The sequence below is a fragment of the Acanthaster planci genome, linkage group LG01, assembly GCF_054643075.1.
Source record: "Acanthaster planci isolate LZ-2023a linkage group LG01, COTS_SCS, whole genome shotgun sequence".
Classification (NCBI taxonomy): Eukaryota; Metazoa; Echinodermata; class Asteroidea; order Valvatida; family Acanthasteridae; genus Acanthaster; species Acanthaster planci.
In genome coordinates, this window is record NC_141777.1 from 4,909,713 (window position 1) to 4,921,656 (window position 11,944).

General features: G+C 42.5%; 1 protein-coding gene across 1 annotated transcript; it reads left to right on the forward strand.

The window, feature by feature from the left end:
* The first annotated feature begins 1,611 nt into the window (after window positions 1-1,611).
* On the forward strand, window positions 1,612-11,796 carry LOC110986237 (heat shock protein HSP 90-beta-like). Its single transcript, XM_087139006.1, has 13 exons — window positions 1,612-1,771; window positions 3,090-3,242; window positions 3,580-3,789; window positions 3,948-4,107; window positions 4,475-4,611; window positions 5,896-6,063; window positions 6,245-6,382; window positions 7,357-7,522; window positions 7,907-8,097; window positions 8,620-8,767; window positions 9,056-9,324; window positions 9,841-10,174; window positions 10,414-11,796. The coding sequence occupies exons 2-13, from the start codon at window positions 3,090-3,092 to the stop codon at window positions 10,515-10,517; spliced, it is 2,178 nt and encodes a 725-aa protein (XP_086995132.1). The 5' UTR covers window positions 1,612-1,771; the 3' UTR covers window positions 10,518-11,796.
* Window positions 11,797-11,944: the final 148 nt, after the last annotated feature.

The following is an 11,944-nucleotide window of genomic DNA, read 5'->3' on the forward strand; positions in this document are numbered from 1 at the left end:
TTTTCTGTGTTATCGACTCGATCGAAATTGAGCCTGAAATGCTTTGGCTTCGGAGGCTCCCAATCGAAAACCAGTCAGTCAGCAAGACTGTGCCCGGCCCGGCCCGGCCCGGTCAGCAAAACTCCCGGTCATCATGCCACTGATTATAAACATTTGATTTAACATTTGTGGAAGTTCGTGTAATTTTCTCTGACTCAGGCCTGAAACGCGACCGGCCCTGCCAACCCTCAGCAGAGGCGTATCCAGGTTTTGGTGTGTGTGGGGGGGGGGGTGTCCACAAGAGAATGCGGCTTTGGGCTTATTTGACATGATGTTGGTGGAGAAAAAATATCGGAAGTCTTTATTCACGGACCCGAAGTCCTATATCTTTTAATTTGCTGGATACACCACTGACCGTGACCCTCAGGAAGTTGATGATAGCATCGTAGGCCTATTGCCGATGGTTTCAGGTTAACTCGACCGTTTGCCAACTGGACTCTCAAACGACTCGACTCTCGACCCACTCGACCATGCAAACGGTGCAACAGGGACAGGGCATAGAAGCAACGCATTTTTCCTACCAGTTCAAGTTCTTGATCGTGCGTGTAATTCGTTTTACTGTGCGTGATGTGATCTGTGCATGCACAAAGTGCGGTGACAGATTTTGGGGGTTCGTGCGTGCGTGCTTCTTCTCAAATTGGGAAAATTACTTCGGAGTATCTCATCGGCACAAGTTCATTTACTGATTGCATTTCAGTTGATTTCGTGGGTTCATTGAGCTGGTGAATGGTGGAGTTGACTCGACTTTGAAGTCGAGTTGGTCAACGGACGAGTTGGTTCGACGGTCGAGTTCGTTGACGGTCGAGTTGGTCAGGAGTCGAGTTGACTCCAGTCGAGTTGGCAAACGGTCGAGTTGACCTACAACCCTAGCGATGGGTCAATCGTTTGAACTAGACAAACAAAGTGAAGAAAATTAAAACCCTTAAAATTGCCGTAGTGTTGCACTTGTGTCGCTTCCTGAAAATTCGTATAAATCATTTTCATAGCTGCATAAAGTATTTGCCAATCAGAAAATTCCCCGAATGACGAAACTTAGGCCTGTTTCCGAACCTTCCAGAATCCCACGTTTTTGCTCGTCATCACCAGTGCGGCTTTCACATGTGCCAGCCCTCTGGGTCACATTTTGTTGAGTAGCTATTGTTTGAATTGAGTTGACCATCCGTAAATGTTGTGAACTTCATAGGGAAAATGCAATATCTAAAACATCTACTATTGATTTATTTTAAGTGTAAAAATTTCATAAAATTGTGAATATCTGCATCGAAATATTTACATTCAGTCTTGATTTTCAACGTTGTAAAATATACACACCCCTTTAGAAATAATGAGTTCACCCTATGAACATCCGGTACAGAACTTGCTAGAAAACCGCATTACATTTTTCCCATACATCTTCCGGTTTTAAAATAGCTTACTTGTTTTGGTCAAATGTCAAATTATTTGGAATAGAATTAAATTAAGGTGAATTGAAACTCATTGTGGTATTCTAAAATATATGTTGATAATAATTAAGTCGACATAAAATTGAAGATGCATCATTTTCATTTAGTGGCGGATGAATATAACATTTAAATACCCAACTGGCGGAAAAGGAGACCATGTGCAGATAAAAGGGCCATGTGCGTTTATGCGGCATCAGAATACAAAGTGAATTCCGGAGCCAACCCGGCGGTGCACCGTATATTCATATCCTTTTATTTAAAAATTGTCAGATTTCTACTTAAACAACAAGGTGAGAAAATGTATTATATTATTGATGCTTGTATTTCTTTGTTTCTTTGAGAAGCAGACAGCAAAGTAGGCCCAGTAGTAGAGGCATATCATCAGTTGATATGGTTGAGATCTGAAACATGTGAGACGTGTTTTGTAGGCCCTACCATTGTCTACTGCCTACACTTCTGTCGACACTGACACGAGTGACAGACTGATGCACGATGAAAATCAAATTTATACTAAGAGTACAACGTACTGCTCTTGTCATGCTTATTTACTACTCTGAAAATATTAGGCCTACATACAGAAACTGTGGGATTCTTCATTAGAGCCATGGCATGAGAGTGGTGGACAACGTAACCACACGGTTAAAGGGGCAGACTCCTATTTCATGTTTGGCCTACTGATTGAAGACGCTGCCATTTAGACTGCAGCCTGTAGGGCCTTGCATGCTGTGGATGTAGGCCTAAATTGTCGCGATTGTTCTAATTTTTAGCCTATTTGCCATTCGTATACAATAGCGAAAGCATATCTGGACCAGTTCACAGTCTAAATATTTTCTGCCTTTTTTTAAACTTAAGGCAGTGGATATTTTTGCAAAGTTTATGTAATTTGTCAGTCTTGTCCGTGGCCGTTAGAGGGGGCATGGACGGTAAGACAACTCGATCAGTGAGACAAGTTGTCGATTGAGACAAGTTGACTCATAATGAGTGTGCATGGCTTTGTGGTTATTTTGTCCACACTTTGACTCCAAATAAAAAGAGAAAAGAAGAAAGAAAGAAACAACTTCTTGATGGGGACAGATTCACAGTCTCCCACACCGGCACACTAATGACTGATCCTTGGTGCGGAGGAGGCACTTGTGCACCTCAGATGGTGTGTGATGCCACCATGCATGCTGCATCCCATTTGCACTTACCAGCTTTACACCGTACTGGTTGGGGTGGTGAACGGCAGCCCACTGAACTAGGTTCCTGTGCATATCATATCTGGGTCCATTGGGTCACAACATTGCAACCTAACACACATGTTCCAAAACACTTCAATGTGTGATCAGTGCTAAAATGCCCTGCACTCCGACATGGTCATGTTCACACGTTGGCGTGGTCCAGTTTTCTCCATGTCATACTTGACTGAACAGACTACTTGGTAAACTGTCGGCTTGTAAACTGTCGAATTGTTTCAACAGTAGAGTTATCCGAAGTTGAATTGGTAAACGGTCGATTTGTCCAATGGTCAAGTTGTCTTACTGAACTGTAACATGACCATTTCCAGTTTGGGTAATATTTCATGATAACTGTCACCCATTGCCTCGTTTATTTTTCTCATACTCGTAGATGTCGGGAGACCAGGAGCAACCAATGGAGGAGGGTGAGGTTGAGACTTTTGCCTTTCAGGCCGAGATCGCTCAGCTTATGAGTCTCATCATCAACACCTTTTACTCCAACAAGGAAATCTTCCTCAGAGAGTTGATCTCCAACGCCTCAGATGTGAGTTTGCAATTCTGCCACTGAAGTGGCCAAACAAGGTCGTGTCTTAGTGGAATACATTAACGCATAGTTTTTCATACATCTTGATTAATTCAAGTTCCTGCATTATTTTAGTTTCATTATCCTCCCCACACGTATTCTAGTTTAGAATCGTAGTTGGCCAAGTTTTCTGTAATATTTAATTCTCCTTAAAATCATCCGTTGAAATTAAGACAAAGAATGCTGTATTCACCCTGGTCTTGGGCCCAACTGCTGAAGTTTAATAAAAATTACACAATTTTATTTTAAGACAACTGTATTAGTGCAAATCCTCTTTGCAATTTTTCATGCTACCTAGGCCCTTGATAAGATCCGTTACGAGAGCCTCACAGACCCTGACAGGGTTGAGACAGGCGGCAAGGACTTCAGGATCAAGATCATCCCCAACAAGGAGGAGAAGACACTGACCATCGTCGACACGGGCATTGGCATGACCAAGGCTGACCTGGTCAACAATCTGGGGACTATCGCCAAGAGTGGCACCAAGGCATTCATGGAGGCACTCGAGGTACACTCGGCTTGTTATCGCCAATGTGCTTCATAAAAGTCAGTCAAGTTTGGATAGTGTCCTAATCGGCTGACTGTAGCTAAAAGTATCATTAATCATAGGATGTTCGTTTTTAACCCATAGTTATTGACAGGAGTGGTCTCTGACTCATTCCACAGGCTGGCGCAGATATTTCCATGATTGGCCAGTTTGGTGTGGGCTTCTATTCAGCCTATCTGGTTGCAGATAGGGTGACGGTGTACTCCAAACATACTGATGACGAGAGTTACGTCTGGGAATCCTCTGCTGGTGGCTCATTCACCGTCAGATCAGTTCCAAGTAAGTAGTGTGATGTATTGTAATTTTTGTGATCCACCAGTAATTTGGCCAAAACTCAACAGAAGAAGAAGTTTTTAGTGTCTTTTTCAAAAAGAGAGAAAAAACTGCAGTTCTGCATGTTACTACTGTTTGTGTTTTCAACTTCATTAAATAGAAAGATCGACCACGAGCTAACAGTCGGTGGTGAACTCTCATTTCTTGCATCATGGCGTCTTGCGTTGTCCACTTCCGTACAAACTGCTTCAAAGGGGCTAGTAATAAGCACGAGTGTCACTGCATTGCACTGTGACTGAAGATCACACAGGCTGTCACCTATATGCACATTGACTTTGTAATGATTAAAAAAAAATGGTTGTTTAAATGGCAGCATTGGACCTCGTAAAGCGTGGCACCATTATCAAGCTGTACTTGAAGGAGGACCAAGTGGAATACACAGATGAGAAAAGGATCCGGGATACCATCAAGAAACACAGTCAGTTCATTGGCTACCCAATCTCACTTCAGGTAGGCTGGCCTGCTGAGGCACATCTGAAATGTGACAAGATGTTGAAACTAGAGGTTTACAAATATGGGAAAATCTGATATTGCTCATTTCTGCCCCACAGAGGAAATACACTGCCCACTTGAACATAAACTACAGGCCAGCACAATAGTTTTTAAATACTTTCAACACCATTTTTGTACTTACAGGCAAACGATTTAAAGGAACCAGGAAATGAGTATTTCTGAGAATCGCTTTTGTGTATCTCTGTACTCTTCTTCCACATGTGAAGACTGTTTGACATCTTTTTTGAGTTGTGTGAACTAAACGGTGCACTTTTTCAAACATTAATTAAGAATTGACCAAGCATTTCTGGACAAGTGAGGGCGCTTTTGCTTTGATGTAAATCCAGGAAGACATGTTTCACGTTGCATGTTTTAATGTTCAAATTGTGAACCCAAAATGTGCTATCTGGGAACATTTCTTTGAAAAGGATTTTTGTCGGATTATTGTCGTAGACTTACACAGCAATAAATTGCCAAAGAAAATAAAAGCAGTGGTTAAAAAAATCTAGAAATTTTCTGTGCACAAATTAGTGCAACATTGCCTTGGATGACATCATAGTTCTGCTCATGAATATACTAATGTGCATTAGCATAAAACCCCAAAAATCAAAATATGGGTTAAAATTGCAAAACAAAACTTAAAATCAGATTAATTGAAACCCAAAGATGCAATTTCAAGGGTTTTAGTAAAAGTTATAAAAATATTTTTACTTCGTGGTTCCTTTAAAGGTGTGTAGCCCTGTTGCAGTTGGTACTCGGTAAAAGTTCTTGAACAGCAAGGGACCATTGAAAAAATGTGAAGCGCAGTCTTTCTTTTGTAACAATTGACACCATGCATTCGGTTGGAATCCAAACTGTACTGCATTGTTAGCCACTTGACGCCAGATGACGTGTAAGCACACATAAGTTTCCTTGTTTGTTCCATGGGGGACGTGTACACTCATTTAAGAATTCCTTTTTCATTTGCGCGGTTGACGTATTAACGTGTTGTGCTTTGTTGGGTCAACCAAGCACAGTTGCAAGGTTGAAGAATTTGCCTGTAAAAAAACTTGCCCCCCCCCTGCAGCTTTCGGGTAAAAAAAAAAATCTGACGTTAACTGGTTGTGTATTATTTGTTGCCTCAACACAAGATTTGCAAATTGGCATACTCAGCAGCTGCTCTGGGTTTGAAAGGGGAAAGATGTTTCCAGTCAAACACCTGGCAGACTTGAGAGTTGACCAAGTGCGGTTCTGTTCACTCAGGTGGAAAAGGAGCGGGAAAAGGAAGTGAGTGATGATGAAGAGGAGGAGAAGAAGGAAGAAGAGGCCGCGGAGGAAGACGAGGACAAGGACAAGCCCAAAATTGAAGATCTGGAAGAGGACGAGGAAGGGGACAAGGAGAAAGACAAGAAAAAGAAGAAAAAGATCAAGGTAAGACTTGAGGCCAAGGGATGAGCACTCTTTTGTCAACAGAGGACTCGTTTTGTGTCGCTCTTGTTTCGGTGGATATGTTTTATTGAACATTTCATGACGTAAGGTAAAGTTTAATTGGAATGAAACGACAGAATGGTCTTGTATTTTAACCTGCATTTGGCCTTTATCGTCCATTCAGGAGAAGTACACTGAGGACGAGGTGTTGAACAAGACCAAGCCGCTGTGGACTAGGAATCCAGATGACATTACCCAGGAAGAGTACGGGGAATTCTACAAGTCCCTCACCAATGACTGGGAAGACCATCTGGCTGTCAAGGTATGGATTTCAGGGCTGTGTGCCATGTGGACTGTAACTGGTGATGGACTAATCCATGAATAGTTCTCTGCTTGCGAAGCCAGATGACAGCTTTATGATGGGCCAGTTTCATGAAACTTGAAATTTGCATAAGCTCTGAATATGTTTGCTCAACAGGGGCTGGTTACTATCTGAAGAATCATGAGGTGTGTGTTCTGACCGGTTCACTGCTGAGTTTATTTATAAGCAGCAAATTTCAGCTCGGGAGATTTTAGACAATTCACCCTCAGAGCAAAGTTGAGAATTGGTTGTTGATTGTCTAACGGTTGTCTTACTGTGTCGCTGTCTGAAGATATTTGTCTTTGTAAAGTTACAAAGGCACACATGAAGCAAGACATGAGATGGAGAGAACCTCTCCCCTTCTTTGTGTTGGTCATCGTTTCGCTGGAATCGGAGGAATTCTTTTCAGACATCTAAGGGGGGATGTGTTATATAACAATAGTCTAGAGTGTGTGTAGTGATGGGGCATGTTGGAGGTTAGCCCTCTGTCTCATTTCTTGCTGGATGTACAAAGGCAACAGCAAACTGTACTGACAAGTCATTTTGAGTGACTAGAGACCTTCCAGCACAACATGCGCCAGGCCATAGTTGCTGTCGTCATCTGTCTGTCCGCCCCCCTTTTTCAGAGGTGGGCCGATGGGCGGTGATGCACAGCGACTCTGGTGGCTTCTGGTGGTGCACATGGAAGAAGAGGAATCCGTTCTGCTTGGGCTAGGTTGCTACCTGCTTCCTACAGAGCAGTAATGAAGCATTGTGGAGGGGTATGGCATTGGAGGACCTCTTTCTTAATGTCCGGGGACTTTGCTTCTCTTCACAGAGCTACAGCCAATCACGTACTTGATATTCCATCACTAGAGTTTGAGATTGAAGTTTGGACTTGCAGGCACCTCTCAGACTTCGGAAATTGACTGATTTCTGCCAATCTCCCTTTGCAGCATTTCTCTGTAGAGGGTCAGCTCGAGTTCCGTGCCCTTCTCTTTGTTCCCAAGAGGGCGCCCTTTGACCTGTTTGAGAATAAGAAGAAGAAGAACAACATCAAGTTGTATGTGCGCAGGGTGTTCATCATGGACAACTGTGAAGACATCATCCCTGAATACCTCAGTAAGTGTTGGGGCAGATGTGTGACGGTTAAAAATGTGAATGGAGCCTGCTTTTAGACACACCAGACTGTCACGGGAGACATTCTTGAAGGGGTTAACATGGCTCACTATCGTGATGTACACGTTGTGATGTTAAGTGCAGACTGTGAATGGCGTTTGTTAGAATTGAATGATTAAAGTTCATTACTTGTGAAAACAAAATGAGCTAAGTTTTGGGCATAAGCTTAAAAATTTCTTGTTTTATAGTTGCAGTGCTCGACAATTTGTTGAACAACTGCCAAAACTTTTAAACTACCATTTCCCAACCAATCAAATTCATTTTGACTGTTACTTACCGAGTGGCATTGTGCCAGATCTGTATTGAAAATGTTTCTCTGGATTGCAGATTTCGTCAAGGGTGTGGTGGACTCGGAGGATCTGCCCCTCAACATCTCCCGTGAGATGCTGCAACAGAGCAAGATCCTGAAGGTCATCCGCAAGAACATCGTCAAGAAGTGTATGGAGCTCTTTGGGGAGCTGGCCGAAGAGAAGGATGACTACAAGAAGTTCTATGAGCAGTTCAGCAAGAACCTGAAGGTATGTTACTTACCCCAGCTGCACCACATCCAACTAGTGTAGATATAATTAACACTTCACTGAGGAGTAGGAGTTAAGGTTTGAAAGGTTAAAAGCAGGGTACCAGTAGAGTCTTGAGTGTTTATTCCATTTCCCGCCATGGGTGTTCCCAAGACTTTTTTGGGGGGGAGTTAGCAAAACTCACATTGGCAGCAAATAGACAAACCATTGGTGGCAGAAGGTGGTCTGTTCCGTGATATTTTCAAGCAGATTGGTGATTTTCGTCCCCTTTCATTTGTTCCTTTTCTCCCTTTTTTAAATTCAGTTTTCGGGGGGGGGTAGGGTGGGGAAGCGTGACCCTTCCCCCGGTGATTGCCCATGTTTTCCACCATCCTGTTATTTGAAATTTTTGATGTATTTGTTTCACTTAGTATAAATATTTGTTCTGAGAAAATCAGCTTCCTCTGCCATGAACCTGATCAGATTACCTTAGATGACTCGGGTGACTCAGTGTAACTCTTCAGTTTTGATTGGTCCTCACAGCTCGGTATCCACGAGGATTCCCAGAACCGGTCAAAGTTGGCCAACTTCCTTCGCTACCACACTTCGCACTCTGGTGACGAGATGAGCTCGCTGAAGGACTACGTGTCTCGTATGAAAGAAAACCAGACACAGATGTATTACATCACAGGTGTGTTCTTTGACATTCGGAAAAAAACCCTAATTACTTACCTTCAGAGGCAGTGTGCTTATCCTAAACAAACCCCATCTCTGTTTTCTCAGTTTGTGTTGTACAATTCATGCGGCAGTGATGTTCAAAAATTCTGTTTTAATTGCTGACAAAAGTGATGAACTAATTATACTGAGCTGCATGAAATGAAGAGTTCATGAGAAAATGTAAAATGTTTATTTCCAGAGAGCACTCTTGCACTGAAATGGGCATAGTATGTAACACAAAGGTGGTTGTTTGTATCTGCAGGTGAATCCAGAGAACAGGTTGCCAACTCCTCCTTTGTGGAAGGTGTCAAGAAGCGTGGCTTTGAGGTGTTGTACATGACAGAGCCCATCGATGAGTACTGCGTGCAACAGCTGAAAGAGTACGAGGGCAAGACGCTGGTCTCCATCACCAAGGAGGGCCTGGAGCTCCCCGAGGACGAGGACGAGAAGAAGAGGCGAGAGGAGCTCAAGGCCAAGTTTGAGAACCTCTGCAAGGTCATGAAGGACATCTTGGACAAGAAGGTGGAAAAGGTATGTCTGCCTGTGCTATTGATGAAGAACTACGTAAAGCAGGCATGCAACTTTTCCTGGGATCAGCTGATTCCCTTGCTTTTCACTTCACACCGTTGAAAATTGAGAAACACTGTGCAAAGTCTTCTTAAGATTGGAATTTCCTAGTTTTTTTGTCAAATTCCAAGTGGTATGCCTGTTAGAGTTTGATGTTCAGACATGACCCTGAAGAGGACAGGATGTTGGCATTGCAGTATACAAGTTGCTTCAGTTAGAGATGGCAGTGATGTTCAAGGATCTATTTTAATTGCTGATAAATTGGTGATGTTTCCAATTTCACTGAGCTGTGCTGAAAATTCCACAGCTCAACTTGTTTGGATCTTATAAATGGAGTATTGTAAAATGGAAATATTTTTAGCAAGAGTTTATGTGGAACTGGGCCCCTGTCTGTCTGGTACAGATATTTTTGCAGAGGACACCTTTAACCAATGTGTACTTTGAAACTTTGACTCCAGGTTTAACATTGTTTTTGTTCAGGTGGTTGTGTCCAACAGGTTAGTGGCGTCTCCCTGCTGCATTGTCACCAGCCAGTATGGCTGGACGGCCAACATGGAACGCATCATGAAGGCCCAGGCCCTGCGGGACACCAGCACCATGGGCTACATGGCAGCCAAGAAGCACCTGGAGATCAACCCCGAGCACTCCATCATGGGGGCCCTGCAGCAGAAGGCGGATGCCGACAAGAACGACAAGTCGGTCAAGGACCTGGTCATGCTGCTCTTTGAGACCTCCTTGCTGTCCTCTGGCTTCACCTTGGAGGACCCCCAGACGCATGCTGGCCGCATCCACAGAATGATCAAACTTGGTCTAGGTAATAATTGTTCTGCTTGCTACTCAATGCATAGCCTGTTCAATGCTCCCAAGGCAAACGTTTAGTCGGTGATCAAAAATCTACTGTCATCATCTCTGTGTGACCCGTGTATGAAATGTCAAGTTTAGTTTGCTTGTGCAATTTCACAGAAATCAACTCAGTTTGGCAAAGACATCTTGCAGGTCGTGAAGGGAAATTTTCGGTTACACGAACCGTCCCTTTTTTTTTTTATTTTTAAGGAATCGATGAAGATGAATCCGCAGCTGTTGAAGAAATGCCAGACGAGATGCCACCCCTTGAAGGCGCTGATGAAGATGCATCTCGCATGGAGGAGGTCGACTAAAAGACTATAAGGACAATGTCAGTGGCAAAGGATATTCAGAACTCGCTAAAGGACTTCACCTGTGATGAGATAATAGCCACAGGAATGTATGTAAATGCACAGGTCTTCTCGCTAACTTGTTGCCAAGTTGGAAAAGCTCCAAGCTTTTTGATTCGTCCATGTGTTGGATCTTCAGTATCTTAACCAATTAGTAATCCGTAAGGAATAGTTGTTAGAATAGTTGCCCAAAGTTTGTTCTGTGATGGTTGTAAGCAGACATTGTCATTCCCTGTTGCAGTCAGATCACATTTGTTTCAGCTGAATGTGGTAGGGGTTAACCGGCAGACTCGAAATATTCAGAAAAATAAAGGGGAAAGGATGCTAATTAGGTACTTGGAAATGTACAGTAGGCACTCTCGTAGGCAACGGTCGCCATGGTCACATGACAGGTTTTAAATCCTTGGTAAAAAGAATTTTAGCCATGTCATTGCATCGGGAGATGTCTTTGATGTACAGTACATGTATTGTAGCTCAAACAACTGTTGTTACAGTAAATGGTGTTTTTTAAAAGCTCATAATTGGTGGCATATAAAATCTGATGTAAGCATTTATGTGTAAGTACATATTCTTACATAGTTTGAAACCCAAGTGTTAACTGGCCACACATTTTGTCGCAAGACTAACATTTGAAATGTACATTTATCTGCTATCGGCTGCTTTCCAACAACCTGGATGTAGGTGCTTCGTGTAGTTAATGGCAGAATGCACTTTGGGTATTGTACAAGAGTGGAAAACTTGGTCAGAATGACTCTCGTCAAAGAACTGTGCTCTAGTGAATGTTAAAATTCAACTCTTCTGTACAGTGCGTTTTACAATACTTTAGTTTAAACCAGAACTTGGAGTATAAACATACTAATGTAAAAATTAATTCTGGTATTTCATTTTCAAAATCAAACCTTAACAAATTTGAAGAATTTACAAAAGGTCCTGGATTTTCTTTTAAAACCCCCCAAAAATCCACACTGCTTATTCTCACAAGTTCATCATTTATAATGGCTTTTTGGTAGTGCTTATTCTTCATTGATTATTTTGTGATATACATCGATCCCATCGCAAACATTTTTGCTTTCAACCCAAGTCTGATGATTATACTCGTTTGTGCGTTTTGTATTTAACTGTGATCTGCATCCATTTTTGTATTGGCTATGTTGAAGTTTCCCGTCTTCTGCTGTGCATTTACTGAAACTTAAGTGTTGAAGTACAAACACTATAAGTCATAATAAAGTTCAAGAAAACCAAACACACTGGCTTCATTTCTTGACACAATTTGACGGTTTGTAATCTTTGAAGACGTTAAAGAGAGCCGTTGGTTGCAAGGAACTACAAAGAATACGCGCTTTTCAGTCCTTGTATTTATCACCTGTATTCGAGTCTACTATGGAACGAAT

Bases quoted from the DNA above. Each gene is read 5' to 3' on its own strand.
- LOC110986237 (XM_087139006.1), top strand. From the start codon at position 3,090: ATGTCGGGAGACCAGGAGCAACCAATGGAGGAGGGTGAGGTTGAGACT. The intron at 3,243-3,579 runs GTGAGTTTGCAA...CATGCTACCTAG, and splicing joins TGATCTCCAACGCCTCAGAT to GCCCTTGATAAGATCCGTTA. The intron at 6,383-7,356 runs GTATGGATTTCA...CTCCCTTTGCAG, and splicing joins AAGACCATCTGGCTGTCAAG to CATTTCTCTGTAGAGGGTCA.